Source organism: Sorghum bicolor, chromosome 7 (genome assembly GCF_000003195.3).
Source record: "Sorghum bicolor cultivar BTx623 chromosome 7, Sorghum_bicolor_NCBIv3, whole genome shotgun sequence".
NCBI lineage: Eukaryota > Viridiplantae > Streptophyta > Magnoliopsida > Poales > Poaceae > Sorghum > Sorghum bicolor.
Window position 1 is genome coordinate 534,950 of NC_012876.2, and position 17,418 is coordinate 552,367.

The 17,418-nt window shown below is 45.1% G+C and overlaps 1 protein-coding gene and 1 long non-coding RNA gene across 6 annotated transcripts; both read left to right on the forward strand.

The window, feature by feature from the left end:
* On the forward strand, nt 2,158–6,088 carry LOC8064345. Its single transcript, XM_021464652.1, has 3 exons — nt 2,158–2,544; nt 2,836–5,206; nt 5,493–6,088. Exons 1-3 carry the CDS (start codon nt 2,198–2,200, stop codon nt 5,976–5,978), a joined length of 3,204 nt encoding a protein of 1,067 aa, XP_021320327.1. The 5' UTR covers nt 2,158–2,197; the 3' UTR covers nt 5,979–6,088.
* On the forward strand, nt 12,242–15,157 carry LOC110436826. 5 transcript variants are annotated; one of them, XR_002454682.1, is made up of 3 exons: nt 12,242–12,595; nt 12,692–14,245; nt 14,564–15,157. It is a non-coding gene; the product is annotated as an uncharacterized LOC110436826 (long non-coding RNA). The 5 variants fall into 5 exon arrangements; XR_002454681.1 differs by having other exon boundaries at nt 12,244–12,595; nt 12,692–13,997; nt 14,097–15,157; XR_002454683.1 differs by having other exon boundaries at nt 12,245–12,595; nt 12,692–13,997; nt 14,136–15,157.

The following is a 17,418-nucleotide window of genomic DNA, read 5'->3' on the forward strand; positions in this document are numbered from 1 at the left end:
ACACGCGGATGCATATGCACGCTAAGCCCGGCTTTTTGGTGTGCCCCGGCTGGCTAACCACATTTTTATTAGACCATGATTAGTTACTCGGCCGGGTCAGTTCGGGCCTCTTTCAAAGGTACTTTCTTCATCCCTAAATAATTATGTCCCTTTTAGTTTCTATGTCCTACGTTTAACTAAATTTGTGTAAAAAATATATACAACTTTTGTATCTTCTAGAAATTTATTATAAAAATAAATTTAATAATCTATCTAATAATATTAATTTTATACTATAAATATTAATATATTTTTATATATTTAGTTAAAGTTGTTTATTGAAAATCAAAAATGATAATTATTTAAGGATGAAGAGAGTACGCGTTTTTGTTATCTTTGGAGCTGAGTCCCACGCATTATCAGCTGCTGTGGCTGGTGTGGACTTTCGTCGTCGTCCTGGCCTTTGGCCATACTTTACTACCGATGCCTGGTTTAGATTACTCTACCGATAAAAAACTTTTTCAAGATTCTCCGTCACATCGAATCTTACGGTATATGTATGAAGTATTAAATATAGACGAAAACAAAAACTAATTGTATAGTTTGTCTGTAAATCATGAGATGAATCTTTTAAATCTAATTATTCCATGATTAGATAATAATTATCAAATAAAAACAAAAGTGTTACAATATCGAAAACCAAAAAATTTTCAGAACTAAACAAGGCATACTAGGGAGAAGAAAGGCGTTGTTTCATCGCTGCATGCCGCACGTGTTGCATTGTTGAAAGCAAGGTGATTGATATATCATCGTCTATTCGCAGCAGGTTTGGTCTTCCAGCCTATCAACAAGAGAAAACACTACTACACAAAAAAAAATCAAGAATGATTTATTATTAGAAACCTTTATGATAATATATCACCGATCATCTATTCCTAATGGACGGATTGACCTCGAGAGGTTTCATATAGATGATTGATCTTCTTTCGAAGTTCTTAGGTGGATTGGAGGTCTCCAAAAGCTTTGTTTGTTGAAACTTGGAGCGAAGCTTATGATGCGGCATCGTCCTTGACTGATAATTTGTAGGCGTGTGGTTATCAATGTAGTTTTTACTTAGGAGTATTCTAAAATATTGATGTCCATGAGGATGTAAGGTGAACTAGAAACAAATTAAGAACATCCATATGGACATCTTCAAGAAAAAAGATGTGATATTTTTTGGGTAGAGAAGATTTTCAAAAGGTTTCTTTGGAACTCTAAAGAATCAAAGTTCAGGTTCCTCTCTACCTACAAGCTCCACGAAAACATAATTCCAATATGATATATTATGTCGACCTGAACTATCCATAGGATCTCAAGCGCAAACTCAGGTAATCACTAGTGTCGACATCACATATATGCTAATGATAACCATTCTATTCATCAGGATTTAAATAGCTAGGATGAGAAGGAGAGGAAAAAAAGTAGGTTGTACCCCAAGTAGGGATTTAAATAGGAAATTGATTAATAGTTTCTGGAAATTCAGAAAAAGAGATTAAATATAAAATGGGGTTGGGACTTCAAGGAAATGTTTTTGGTGTCACAAATAAACTCCAGAAAACATAAATAGCTCAAAAACGCCTAATATGATGGATTTCCAGTCCAATATTTCAAAATCATTTTCAAAAATGGTTTTGAACATAAACAAACAACTCAAGTTTTAATTTGTTGTAAAATTTAAAAAGGTTTCATTTTTAGTAGATTTTAGCATAACAAAAACATGAGGTGTTATATAATAAATATGATTCAGGCAACTCATCATGAGACGATTTGATGACTGGTTGAGTAGTGGTGATGCTGTTGGAGTACCCTGATGCTGGTGTAACTTCTGTTTGTTGTTTTATGAGGAGGAACGTTCGTGGTCATGCAACGTGAAATACTGGCACAAGGCTGAACGTTGTTAAAAACATTTTGTCCTGACGACGCCGTCTGTAGTCACGCGGTATGAACACGTACGGTGTTTAACAGAAAGCTTTCCATTTGTTACACGTGTCTGAAAAAACAAATTATACTCGGTAGTTGTTGCCTTTGTTGCTGCTTTGCTCGGCTGCTAATCATTCCATTCACACGGTGGAGCAGGCCAGCCAAAATAAATACAACAGTTCGACGGAAGGAGGAGACTAGCTAGCAGTAGCAGCATCGATCGTCGACCAGGTGGCGGCCGGAGCGACAATACACGATGATAATGGCGGCCATACCACCAGTAACAGCAGCAAGAAGCCCCGGTGGCGGCGACGATGATGTCTCCATCCGAATGCCTGCTGCTGCTGCTGCGACGGCGGGTGGCGCGGTGCTGCTGCAGCCGACGAGGGAGGTGGACGGCGGTGCTCCCGCGAAATCTAAGCCGCCGGAGAATCACCTGAGCCGCTTCGTGCACTGTGTTGCGTTCGGCGAGTGGGCGGGCAACGCTTTCGGTGCTCTGGCCTTCGTGTGGGCGACGGGGGTCCTCCTTGGCGGCTTCTGCTCCTCCCTCAACCGCCAGGATTTCTGGGTTGCCACCATCATGATCTTCATCGAATCCTTCAGGTACGCCCGGCCGCCACAGCATTGCTTTGTTTTGCCAGCCATCTATAAGACCTTGTTTGGATGTAGTCGGATTCGTATCAATCTACATGTGTTGGAGTGGAACTTGAACTAAATTCCACCCCAATCCAATCCACTCCAACACATAATGTGGATTGAGATGAATCTGACAACATCCAAACAAGGCCTAATGCATGAGAGCAAACACTACTCAAATGGAAATCCCAATATAATTGCTATTTATTATGACTTATCCATTATTTGACTTTGGATATGAAAATTCTAAAAAAACAGGATTTTCAGCCACCGCTATAAACTAGACGGCCAGTCTTTATTCGGGAGCACAAGAGCACTGAGATGGAGAAACTCCTATTTCATTCGCATGTTGGGGCGACCACAGGAAGGGAATGAAGTGGTGCTGGTCGTATGTTTGTGGCTCAACCTCATTGCCATACTTTGTTTTGACATCATTCACAAGCTGGAGATTGGCATAATACTTTGGGTAGTTCTTGCGATGGCAGTATTTGTTACATGGAGCTGGCGTCCACGGCGGCCCAAACGGTGGCAAAAACAGGCTCTCGCAATTGCCTACGTACTTGGTATTTCTAGAGACATTGTACGAGGACTGTTGCATCTCAAAGCGCCACAAGTGCTATCTTATCTTGTTTACATATTACCAGACATAATAGTGGCTGTGCCATTGTTGATGCTCAACTTGAGGCCCCGGAGGATTGCCAGCCTAACAAGTACTCCTTGCGGACGCAAATTAATATCCTTGGCTAAACTTACTTCAGCTTTATGCTTGGCTATTTTTGGGCTGCTGATCATGCTTGCTGACACCGAGACCCACTTCTACAACACAATTCTACCAATCCTTGAAAATCTCGTCCAACCGTTCACTCTACTGGTACTATCACTTCGCAGCCTTCAGAATCATCAAGGTAGCCTGTTTGGTCGCTGCACTGACGCTATCATGCACATATCTCTCATTTTCCATTTCGTGGTATTACTCTCAATGATCTTGGCCTATGTTTCCGAGCCCGGTTTATCCACACTTTCTTGTGCTGGCCTGTCATTGGTGTTACTGTTAGTGTTGCTGCTGAGTGGCAACTTGCAGATACCCGCAGCCGTCGTCCAAGTCGTGCTCTCATCCCTGCGCTTAAAAGATTTGCTAGTGGCTCACACTGATTATAACTCGCTGCCGAAAGGCAGTAGCAACAACATGGTGGCAGCAATAGCTGTCTTCTATGTGCTGGCGCTGTGTCAAGGATCACTATACATCATGGCAAGCTTTCTTGGGCTTTTCTCCTGCTTTCCTCGCCGATGGCTCATGCGAAGGTCCAAATTCGGTGGAAAGCTGGGAGCAAAGGCGATTGATCTCTACTACGACCGCGCGTACGCGACACGGATGGAGATGGGCCTGTTTGGTGCAGCAAGAGGCACCATGACCTTGGCCCACTTCGCCATCGAGTCCCTCAGCTCCAGCAGCTCTTCACGTGACCTACAGGTGGCTGGCCTCTGTGTTCTTCACAACATGTTGCAGGAACGGAGCACCCAAGACCAGCTCATTCTTAGAGTCACCAGCAGTTCCGGCATAGCAGTGTCATCCACCTTGATCGACATGCTTGCCTGGACTGCAGAAGTGGAGGAAGAAGGCTATGCCATCAGGCTGCTCGCCGCTAGGGTCACAGCCGAGCTTGCTAGCAGCCTCAGAATTAGCAGCATCCCAGGCATGTTGAAGCCGGTGTCCTCACTCCTTAAGCTTGCCGAGAATACTGATGCTGTGGTGGTGGTGGTGCCTAATGAATTGCAAGGACCAGGTCATCATCAGCAAACCCCTCTTGCTATTGCTAATGGAGGGAGTAGTACTAGTAATGGAAGGTGGCGCGCTTGGGTCTGCCGGTTTTGGCAGCGGATGAAACAGGAGTACTGGTCCGTACCGGAGGAGCCAGCAGCCTTGTTGACTCATCAACATTCTTCGCTTCCGTTGCTGGGCATGGTAATTCTGGTGAAACTTGCTCGTGATCTTGACAACTGTGGAGAAATCTTCAAAGACGACACGGTAAACCTCATATCCAAGACCATAGGGATCATAGGCTTGGCTACTAGTGACAACGAGCAGGATGATGCACTTGTTTGTTCATCGCTGGAATTCTTGAGGAGGCTTGCAACCACTGGCGAGAGAATTGGTGCAGCACTTCGGCACGAGCTGTGGAACCAGCCTTTCTTGCTGACCTGCCTGGCACGTGTGTTGGAGGACGACCGCAGCCCTCAAGTATGGGAACCAGCCATGGATATCATAGCCAAGCTGGCCTTGGACAGTGCAGCAGGGCTGGAGATTGGGAGGAATCAAGTGATTACTGCAAGGTTACTGCATGTATTTCTAGGGCGACATGGACCAACCAACATGTACTATGATCAGTCGCTGCGGAAGGTCTCTGGGGAGGCGTTGGCAAACCTTGCACTCTGGGGCACTGGAAACTGCTCGACCATCTTGGAGGAACCGGGATATCAGGTTGTCAATGATCTCACTAGCATGCTCTCCGATGACGACTACAGATATGTTGCATCAAGTCTACTGCTGAAACTTTGTGCACACTCCAGCGTCAACCTGCTGCTGAGTCATCCACACGCAAGTGAGCACCTGTCATCGGCCTTGACCACTGTAAGTCTCTCAGTTTTACTTACTTATATTATTAATTTAAAGGAACCCCAAGCATTTTCACTTCCACATTTATTTTGAGTTAGTTCATTTTTGGAGCATTTCAAAAATTCAGAGTATGCTATACATACATAAGAATGGAGGTCTGATTTAAGCAAGTAGTTATAAATATACTAAATATAGTTGGTTTTGTTGTCACAAATGAATATATATTAAGATGAACGAAATGGTCTTTGTACTCGTGTGTTATTACTGATATATGATTGACCACATCATGCATTGAATGTAGGTAATGAAACATATAATGGCTGCAGAGGGCAAACTACTGGAATGCCTCATAAACCTTGCTTCTGAAATTGATGGTGTCATACGTGAAGCATTTGCTCGTGAGCTGGAGTCACAAACCAACAGCGGGATAGAACTTGTTCAGAAGCTACTCTGTACACTCAACTCCAAGAAGATTCCCAATCCTGGATACCCAAGGATGAGAAGGGTCATAATTAAGATCCTCATATCGATTCTAGAATCATGTCATCGCACGGTGGAGAGGTTGATGGAAGAAGGGATGGTGGAACATTTAATTGAATCACTAACCAAGATACAGAGATCTCCATCTAGAGTGGAAGAGTACAAAGTGTTCTACGGCAACATAGGAGTGGTACTAGAGGATGGAGAACCCATCTCAATCCTCGTGGCCAGAGCAAAAGCGCTACTAGTTTGTCGTACAACTCAAACTACTGCGGAGCTCCGACATCCGACAGGCGATCATTTATGACTCCTCATCCTTGGTCAATCAGTGATACATTCAGGCTATGGCCATATTGTAATGGTTTATGTGTTGTGTTGTGAGTTAGCCTTGTCGCCCGATAAACCACAATCTTATTATATCTTTTAGCCTTATATTATTGATTTTTTATTGCTTAGTTATTATATAACACTACCACCAAAATAATTTTAGAAGTCTAATTAATGGAGGCGGGCACATCTAGCAATGCAGGCATCCTAAGGCATCCGTCTTTAAAAAGCATTAATTAATAGAGACAGTCATCTTAGGACATCCATCTCCATAAATTGATTTTCAGAGACAAGCATCTCCAAGAGATTATCCAAAAAGACTAGCCAAATTTACTGATTTAGCTACTCTCTAAAATAACTTTGACAAAAAATACTAATATACTCCAATAGACTCTGTAAAACTAAAAGACTAGATGGCTAGTGAGGTAGACTATCCATGGAGAGTCATTTATAGAGTCTGTTGGAAACACTTTTATTTTAATAATAACCAAATTTACCTTTAGAAAATAAATTAGCTAATCTCATGAAGATGCTCTAGTGATCGTATGTAAAATCTGGATTAACAAGGGCAGTCGTTCTAAGAGGTTGTTTGGTTGCCAGCCACCATGCGCCACGCCATAGCTGCGGCAGCCACGGAAGCCTGGCTAGTGTTTGGTTCTGTGCCAACAGCAGCACGCCATAGACTGCGGCACCCACTAGCTCCGAAGCTAGTGTTTGGTCCCCAATAAAGTTGTGGCCGCCACTACTCTCCCTAGCATAAAATCGCGCCACATCTGTGGTGGCCAAATTCATCACCTAACCTTCAACGAAGTTGTATTGCAAGCATGGCGAGCCACGGCTGATAGACAAGGCTTCGGTGGCGCCACACAAAGCAAGGCAGGCTATGACGGCAAACTAAATAGCCCCTAAGTCTCTATCTCTAAAAATAGATTTTAAGAGGTAGCCACCTGACAATCGATCCTTGGAAACTCAATGAATAGTATGACAACCTTCAATTTGGCTTCCCTTGCCTACAACAACATAGCATGTCCTTCACACCGGAGGAAAATACAGGAGACAAGGCGTCAGGTCTAGATGGCTTCATGAGACTCTTTTCCTGCAAATGTTTGGAAATAATTAAAGAGATATCACGACCATGTTTAACCAGTTACACATGATCAATGACCAAGATTTCAACCTGACAAACAAGACCAACATCATCTTATTGCCAAACAAACTTGAGGCCAAATCTATGGGAGAGACTTTCAGCACAATAATCTCATACACAATGTAGCAATGTTTTTCTCCAAGCTACCGGCAAATAGAATGGAGCCTCTTCTCAACAACACAGTATTCAAGAGTCAAGGTGCATTCATCAAATGAAGGTGCAAGGTGCATACAAGACAATTTCATGTATGTCCAAAAAAAATGGTATGAAACTACAGAAGATAAGACGCCTGCCCTCTTCTTAAAGCTCAACTCGCAAAATGCGTTTGACATTGTCTATTGGAGCCACTTAATTGAAAATGTTGCAGGCCCGGGGTTTCAGACGATGCTGGTGCACTTGGATTTCCATCATCTTCAGCATGGCAAAGTTAAGAGAAATACTGAATGGTCGACAATGTGGCCAAGTCATTTGGGTGTTCACAAGGGGACCCACTTTTGCCCATGCTTTTTCATCCTTGCCATCGGCCCTCTACAAAAGATACTAGACCTCAACCAATAGAGGTCTATATTGGCTCTAGCTCCTCCGGACTCCTTGGAAGGAGATGTTTTTTAGTACCCATTTGGTAGCTGGAAAGCTGGAGTCTAAGCCCTACCAAATATGGCCTTAAGCTACACAACTACGTACCAAAACGATTTTCAGCAACAGGGGTTTTCTTAGATAGAGGTGGCTTAATCTAGAGCTGACTCTAAAAATTATGTTGAAAGCTCAGCGAAACTGATCCTTTAAATGACTAGAGCAGCAGCTGCTATGTACTCCGCCTTATCAGAGGGAGATCACCCTCCAAAATGTCCTGCCGCTTGATATATTTTATGTCACTTGGCGCGTGCTACAATTGACCCCATAATTGAACATGTTATTTTTGCTAAGCATTTTACCCATTTGCAGAAAAAGTCAACATATCTATGAAATTTTTGCTCAAGGGGTGTATACGGCATTGCTAGGACCAAGACCGAACCTAAGACTACAGAAAACAAGACTGACATGGCTGTGGTACGGTGAAATAGAGCGTCAGCGACGGCGAGCAGCGCTGGCCAGGCCCTGTTGCGTGCCACCACGCCAGGGCTCGCCCTTGCATGCCTCACGAGATATATATAGAGACAGAGAGGTGAAAGGGAAGGCTATAGGAGAGAGAGAGAGAGAGAGAGAGAGAGGGGGGGGGAAGAGGTGAAGAAAAGAAAGAAGAAGAAAAAAATGATCTAAATACCATATATATGGGCCCCTTGTGTCAGGGGAGGTAAAAGGGAAGCATGAGAATTTTCTTGAGCTGTTGCAGCATTCCTTTTCTAAATAACATATATATGCTAGAACCACCGTCGGACGAACAAATAACCAAACAGTCAAAATAAAACTCTGTAGATCTTGAGAAGTTATAGAATTTTATAGTTGGCAAATATTTCATTTGAGTTTATCTTGTCATGCAAAACTACGTTTGAATTTTAAAAAAATAAAATTTTGTACGACCTCGGATGAAAAAACACAAAAAATAAAAATTATATATCTCGAAAAGTTATAAAACTTTGTAGTTGATAACTTTTTCATTTGAGTTCATCTTGTTATGCAAAACTATAGCCCCCTTTGCAGGTTCGCTCCGGACCTCTCCGCGGAGGTCAGTCGAGCCGGTAAGAGGAGATCGGTGAAGGATGGACTCATGCTGAGTCGCTGGGCAAGGGATGTTGAGGGTGTAGTCACCATGCAAGTCCTTTCCCAGTTTCTACGGGTGTGGCACTTATTGGTGGAGGTGGTGCTGAACCCATTTCAGGTTGATCGATTTGTCCGGAGATAGTCCCCACGGATGGGAAGTGCTCCGCTTCATCAACCAAGCTTTCTTCAATGGATCCCCGTCGCTTCTTAGGGTGAAGGAGCTGTGGCGAACAAAGGCACCACCATAGTTTGACAAAGAGCTTTTTGCAAAATCTTTGAAGTGCTCTTTGACGAGTGTGACTTTGCCAAATGTATTTTTGGTTTTGCCAAGTGCCTCCAGTCAGTAAAGCAGCCGAATCTGGTAGTATGCTTACACGTGGATGCCAATGTCACGGTACTCTCCGAACAGTCGAAGCAGTCGAATAAAAAATCCACGACAGGAATCATATCTTCGACACGCCGGCCGTCCAACTAGTATTCTTCATCCTACTTTTCCTCACTAAATTCAACATCAGGGCATCTGCGTTGTACCTATCCATATCTTTAGCTTTTGTATCTTATAAGCTAATCCTTTCCTCAAAAAACTCTTAAGCTAATCTAGCTAGCGAGCTAGCTGTCGCCACAAGCTATAGGCATATATCCTTCCACGAATTTAATTAATAAAAAAAATGAAAACTGCATTCCAGACATATATTTGATACAATACGTCTGTGCTTGCGTGGTGCCGCGTGTGTGTATATTTGTGTTCTTCACCCTTCTTCTCTCATACTAGACCTAAGATGTGGTTTTACAGTTCGAAACCTAGTACCAGCTGGTTGCAGTGACAGCTCTGTTCGCTTGAATTTTGTTTGTCAAATCTATCAACCATTTAATAGTATTTTTCTCTCACAACAAATCAACGAATAGTACTTTTAGCCATGCCTTTTCTGCTAAGCGAACAGGATCTCCAAAGCAGGCTAAGCTTGAGGCCATGGTAATCACTACAACACCCAAGAACATCGATTTTACTTTTGTTGTCTACCATCTCCTTTTGTTCGTTGTTCGATTCAGCTACAATCTTCTTGTTTGTCGAGGAGGAAGAGGAGGAAGATCTAGCGGCGGCGGCGACGACGACAGTAGCAGCAGCAACAACAACAGCAACACAAGGAGGGAGAGCAGGAACCAAAAGGCAAGGACAACATCCCAAAGACCCCAACGACGACACATCCGAAACAGCCAGCCACTCGTTCCATTTCCGGCAGCAGCAGCAGCAGGGGGAAGAAAGGACCAGGTGTTGTGCCATAATGTAGTAGTGCAGCTGCAGCCGCCAGCCACCTATGTACTGTAATTCTGTATGGCACTATAATCGTCAAGTAATATTACTGTGTTGTGTTCCTTGCTTGGTCGTACGTTGTTGATCCATGAATGTCAACCGGATCGGATCGGTTGAGCCCAGGCCTGGTCTGCAACGACCCTGGTACGGGGTCGTGTCGTACGTGCTGCTCGCTACCTCTCCGTCGTCGCTGCTCCGCCGCCGCCAATGCAAGGCGTGGCCACTACACCGAACGAGACGAGTCGTCGTCTGGCCCAGGTACGTGCATGTGACTATTAACCGAGGATCACAACCAGACGCTGTACGGTGGCTAGAACGATCAACGAGATCGATCACAGACGAAGAACAAATCAAGAACAGGAAATGGATGAACTGGGGCAACTGCCCAGGTGACTCCCGGGATCAGCGCCCTTTTTCGCGTTGGGTTGTTCAAGATTGAAAATGCCTAACCGGCTCACAAGATAATGACACACGCACCTGAGGTCTCGACACCTAATACATAGAGCTAATCACCTCAGTTTTACACAAAACACCCCCTAAAACATGGATACAAATCACTGGAAAACACATTCTTCAGAAGCCGTCTGATGGTGGGCGCAGTCACCACGCGACGTCGCCCGCTGCTGCGTCCAATTAGTTTCAAACTGAAACTTACCTGCTCCTCCTTCGCTGTCCTCTTCTGAACTTGCTTCCCGATGACATCTTCAGTCACGCTTACACCAACGGTGGCTCACGTCGATCTACGCTAGGGGTGGCTAGTCTGACAGCGGCTGGACGACGCAGATGGATCGGAGAGTCAGTCGGCGTTGGAGTCGCCATACCTTGGTTGTCAGACTGTGCTTCAAGCCTTCAACAGCCTCGTGCGTGCCCAACCATGTGTGTCAACACTTTTCGCTAGGGGCCCTTTCGCTCACCGTCGTTTAGTAGCGACGAAATCCACCTATTTCGGATTCTTTCCCGCAGGGGAGGGGACAGATGTTTTTGCTAGGGGAGAAGACGTCCGGAGTGGTTGACGAAGAGGGCAATGGAGCATGCTCGTGACCAAACGAAGCGTCCAGCGAATGATGCCGGCGAATATAGTTTTTCAAACTGGCGATATTGACACACGGTACTAGCACTACCACGACATGGCACTATCAGACACGGTAGCGCTACCATGCCATGCCATGTAGTGGCACCGTGTCCGGAGACTCTGGCACAGGCACGACACTAAGGCGCTAAAACCACGTCACCACTTCAAAAGATGAGAATCAAAAGAGCTCCTTAGCATCCCTGCAACATCATCCTCGCCGTCTCCGGTCATCCCACAGAGGCGCAGCTCATCGTTGATGGTGCTCCACTGTGTTCCTAGAGAACATTCACCCACTCTTTTGGGTCGAGAGCATCACGGTGTTTGCTTAGCATGTTTGGCGGTAATTTTGGGACAGCGGTCAAAAGTTTCGCAAGAAATTTAAGGCTTCCATTCACTCTATCTAGTCGTTATTTTCGGTCCTTCAGTATGCCATATATAAGTTGATATCATCTGCTTGTACTTACCCAGATGCTACTCTTTACTTATTGCTTAGTTCTTCTTGTTATTCTTGTTCTTCTCCTCTTTCACATGTGTCCTAATATTGTCTTACAAATTTAAAAGGTACTTCCTTTGTCTCAGAAAAAATACAATTCTAGCACAGTATTATATTTTAGTATCTTAAGTTTGACTAATTATAGATTAAAAAAATTATCAATATTTATGATACCAAATAAATACTATTCGATTAATTATGAAATGAATTTTCGTAATAAATTAATTTGGAGTCATAAATGTGAATAGCATGTACTAGAAACTTGATCATATGTGAACCATTTTATATGGTAGGTAACCCATAGTTGCATTCTTCCTTTTTTAGGACTAATTGCGTGGCCCACGAAGGTGGATGCAAAGGAATAATCATCCCTGAAAAGGCATATCACTGTCGGTTCCGTTACTCAAATTGACATGGTGTTTGGCCGATGTTTGTGTGGCACTAATAAATAAAAAAGTTGCACCGGGAAATTCTGCTCCTATGAACAATGTGTGGCGGCGGAGGTTTGGGGCTTAGTTGCGAAGGAAATGGCCGGCGTGTGTGTGGAGTACAGGGGCGCCGTCTGTTTTGTTCGTCATGGAATATATGCTCACTGTGAAAGTGAGACTCTGGTAGCTGGCTTACAGCCAACGCAAGCGCAACGAACTGACACTTGTTTTCGCTGGCAAATGGGACGCCATGAAGCAAGAAACTTGTACCACCACAAACTTCTCCTTCTTCCTTTCCCTTTTTATATATGTACAATGTAATGCGGTAGTAGTTTATCAACTGATTCATCGCAACGAGATCGAGAGCGCGAGCGTCCGGCGCTCTAAAAAGCAATTAGCTAGTCCATATACCACGCAGTTCAATCCATCAAGTTCTAGATCATGGTAAGTGCTATATATAATTAGATTTGTGTATAGTTTGTTTTTATATATACATATACACATGTATCCTCCGATTCATGCATGCATGGGCATTGGCAGGACCTGATGGAGAAGTCACAACGAGCTCATTTCTTGTTCGAGGTCGATCATGAGGAGGCCGCCGCTCTTCCTGGCCGCCACGCCGAGGAAGACAACAACGACAGCAGCAAGCTATGCTTCGGCAGCTGCAGTTCTACGCCGCCGCCGACGAGGGACAGTAGTCGTCGTCGACCGCCGGAGGCAAAGGCGCCGCGGACATCTCTAGCCTCATTCACAAAGCTAAGTCGTTAATTAATTAATATAAGCTCCTATAGTCATCATCCTGTCTAATTCACCGGAACAATGAATTACTCCATTGTCGAATAACAATTATGTTGATGATGTCGATCGAATTCTTTATTATTTATTGTTAGAATTCTCTTATTGTTATATATAAAGGACCATACCAGGGTGTAATTTTCCATTACGAAGAACAGTGTAATAGATGATACTTCTTCGTCATGCTCATGCTCTTCATATTATATACAACCATTTTTAGATAAAGGATAAAACAATATCCGGCCTCTACATTTAAGGATGTACACGCAGCCAATTATTACAAAGTTGCCGATTATGAAAGATGGAAAAATAGAGAAAGTCAGAAGCCTTAAACATAGAGGACACTAGAGCAAACGAAAAAGATGCTTCCACCCTGCACTTGAAAACTCAAAGGCGATCATCTCCAATTTCTTGCTAACAAGCGAGAGTACGTCCTTGGCTTGCTCATCATGCTGCAGCTGAGCCCAGAAACGTAGCTAGTATGCTCCCCTGAAAATAACCTAGATGATAAAGTTAGTTTTTATTTTGTTGAAGATAACATGTGATGCAGAAGCTAATACGGGAGTATATATATCTAGTTGCAGGGCACATGGGCAGGGTCCTCCATCCAGACCCCTACCAGGCGGGCCATGGTGGAGGCACGTGTGCAACGGCAACTATGAGGCATCGCCTGTTTAATACATGCAGGCCCGTGTAGTCTTTGAAGAATGTGGAGGATTAGTTAAGGTGCAGGCTCTTTCGTGTATGGATAATAATTGAATCACATTTCACTATATATCATGCCAACGCGAGGGCGAGGTCCCCAGCCATGACTCATCCAGTCACCGTGTACCTCAGCTTAATTGCATTTGATTTGATCTGGTTTCAGACATGATCAATTTCTTGTTGGAGTTGTTCCAAATTCACTTCAGGATAATGGCCGGGCTTCTGACGGAGCGAAGCGGAGGCCCGTCGCCGGAGGCTTGGCCCGTCCCGTATCTGATCTTGTTAGTAGATATATGTCTAATCCTGGCAAAGAACATTGGAGGGCAGTTCAGTGGATTTTCAGGTACCTCAAAGGCACAACATATTCATGTTTGAAGTTTGGAAGAACAGATACGGGACTTATTGGATATGTGGATTCTGATTATGCTGCTGATTTGGACAGGCGAAGATCACTTACTGGTTATGTGTTTACTGTTGGCAGTTGTGCTGTGAGTTGGAGGGCTACTTTACAGTCTGTTGTTGCTTTGTCTACTACTGAGGCAGAATATATGGCTATTTGTGAAGCGTGCAAGGAGTTGATTTGGTTAAAAGGTTTGTACGCTGAGCTCAGTGGAGTTGAATCTTGCATAAGTTTGCATTGTGATAGTCAAAGTGCAATTTACCTCACTAAAGATCAGATGTTCCATAAGAGAACTAAGCACATAGATATCAAATATCATTTTGTGCGTGATGTGATTGAGGAAGGTAAGCTGAAGGTATGCAAGATTAGTACTCATGATAATCCTGCTGATATGATGACAAAGCCTATTTCTGTTGCTAAGTTTGAGTTATGCTCAAGCTTAGTAGGTTTGATTGAATAGTCCGAGAGACTATTGTTGGCACCACTGGTTTTCTATCTTTGTTGTTCAGGATGATGGGTTGATTTATGATACAAGAAGAATTTGTCTCAAGGTGGAGTTTGTTGGAGTTGTTCCAAATTCACTTCAGGATAATGGCCGGGCTTCTGACGGAGCGAAGCGGAGGCCCGTCGCCGGAGGCTTGGGCCGGAGCGCAGCGGAGTCTGAAGCCGGCCCATCAGACCGCGCCCTCGTGCACACAGGGGGGGTGCGGGGGGCGGAGCCCCCCCGCGGTACGGTATATACCCTTGCTAGGGTTTCGTGGAGACTAGATTCTCTTGTAAGCCGCCGCAGGCGTGTAACCCAAAAAAACTCTTGAGATAGTGAGATCGTTGCTGGCTGGTGCCCGTGGTTTTTCCCCTTCGCATTGGAGGGGTTTTCCACGTAAATCGTGTGTCTGTGCGTTGATTGATTTCATACTCCATACGTCGTTCATAACATTTCCTTCCTCCATCTAGCCTGGAGATGTATATATGCGCAACCTGCTGCTGATCTACAGATAAGTGGCTGGCATAATTAGAATTACATTCAGTGAGCTGCGCTAGCTTGTTTTGATTGCCCTACCCAGCCAGTGGTTTGCTGTCTTATGAATTCTCTTGACGCTCGACATGTGTGTATGCTGTGTGTTTACCCTTATATATTTTCGTTGTTACCACACCGCAGTAAACTAGCTAGCTTGCGGCCGCGCAATAATACTTAAGAGTTTGAGATGTATCCAAGTAGAGTCCTTATTATGTGGACAGCTAGTAATAATCAACGTTTGTGTTCACCGGCTCGCCGTTCGTGTGACGCCTCTGCTTTCGCTGCTCAGTTGTTTTGCGTGCCTGTTTGACAAGGAGAGGTGACTACATACATACTACCTCTTGTTGTGTCCAACAGCCCAGTTTGCCTCTATCTCAGTGTATTTGTGCAGCCAGACATCTACCAATCCAAAAATGGGGCCCAAATCAGGTCAATGGCCAAAAATTTAGTGACGTCAGACATGTTTGAATGGAAGCCAAACCAAAATGCAAAGAGAGGACAAATTTCTTATAAATATATGAATATGACACACGGGACCTATATGTCACCGTTTCTTTGTTTTTTTGTAAGCTCAATTTAGACCAAAGGTATTCACCCAGCTTTATTATAAAGCGTAACAAACACCCCCAATCCGAATCTGGGGTTACCAGTTTACAATATAAAGCATCAAGCAAAACGAAACCACCACTAGAGAACTCAACAGAGTAACAGAAGGCTCTAACAAGTTTCTCACAACCCACTCAACGAGTCTAAAGAACTCTACTAAAAGCCAACTAAAGAGCAGAGGCAGTATTCGCCGAGATTAAGTTCAGCATATCATCCGCCATTGGCTTCATCTTTGTCTTCAGCAGAGGGCGCCAGGACTTGATCAGCATCAGCGTCTTGTGAATCAACACAACCGGCGACACCATAACTTTCTTGTTGAAGACTAGATCATTCCTGGATTTCCAGACAGACCACAAGGCACCTGCAGATAGAAAGAGGATTAGCATTTGTTTCTTACCTCGTTTTTTCCACGATCTCTAAAAACAGCGACAAACAGCTTGTTGGAGCCACGTCCCAACCCAGACATTCTCGCAAAAATGTCCAAAGGAAAATAGCTAAGGGGCATTGGAAGAGAATATGATCAGAAGTTTCAAATTAATCGCATACAAAGCACTTCTTAGGGCCAGACCACTTTTTCTTTTTCAGCTGAACTCCACACTGAATTCTATCATGCATAGCCATCCAAAAGAAGATCTTAACCTTTAAAGTTAGCTCAATCCCAACAGGAAAACTAAAGTTAGCCGTTATTTGATTCTATGGACGCACAAACGCCTAATTAAAGTTGTGAATAAAATGGGGCGTTGTGAGCTAGGTTAACCGCCAAATCTATATCTCTACAACTAAAAAGACCCGGAAGTCATCGTCAGCCCACGCTAATCGCCCCCCCCCTCGCTAATCGCCCGCGCAATCCACCAGGCCTCAGATCCAGGTTCCAGGCATCCAGCACGCCAACCGCCGCGTTCGTTGCCTCCCGCACGGCCACCCTGGCGGCGGCGGCGCCACCGTGGCCGATGGCAATGCCGCCAACGCCAGCAGCACCGCCATTGGCTGCTCCGCAGGGGGCAGAACTACCGAATCCTCAACGGAGGAAGCCTGCAGAGGATGAGGAAGCAGGAGCAGGAGTGGCAGCGGCGGGAGCACGCCGGCGTCAGGGTCGATGGGGGAGACACGGCCGGGTAATAGGATGCAGCGCGGGTCGACGAGCCCACCGAGCTTGGCCAGCCTGGACGAGGTCGGCGAGCTGTAGAATGACGTCGCCACCGAGGAGGGCGACTTGAGCGGCAGCTTCCTCCCCACCGCCGCCGCCGGGGACGCATCCGAGGACGGGAGCGGGTGGAGGTCGGGGCTATCAGGGGCGCCGCCAAAGTAGCAGCATCGTGGCGCCTAGAGCCTAGACATGCCTCGCTGCGGCACCCCCGCCGCGCGCTGCCGCCCCAGCTCCACGCCTCATCGATGCTCAGCCACACGCCCACACCGCACCGCGCCGCACAGCCTCGCCAGATGTGTCTCACTGCAGACCGCATCAGCCCTCACCTCCACCACCCGAACCCAGCTGCTCGCCTGCTCTCAACCATGGTGGTTCTGGATGAGGATTAGATTAGGAGAGAGAAGTGCACAGAGGAGAGAACGAGTGGATGAAGCGACTGGCTGGATTTTTTTTCCCGTCCTGGAAACATGAGTATGTGTGCAATAGTAGATAGGCTTGTTCCATAGACCAATGGCTCCACTTGAAAGACGGTCATGGTCTCATAGATAAAATATACTCCCTCCGATCTCCGTCCACGAAAGAATCAATTTCTA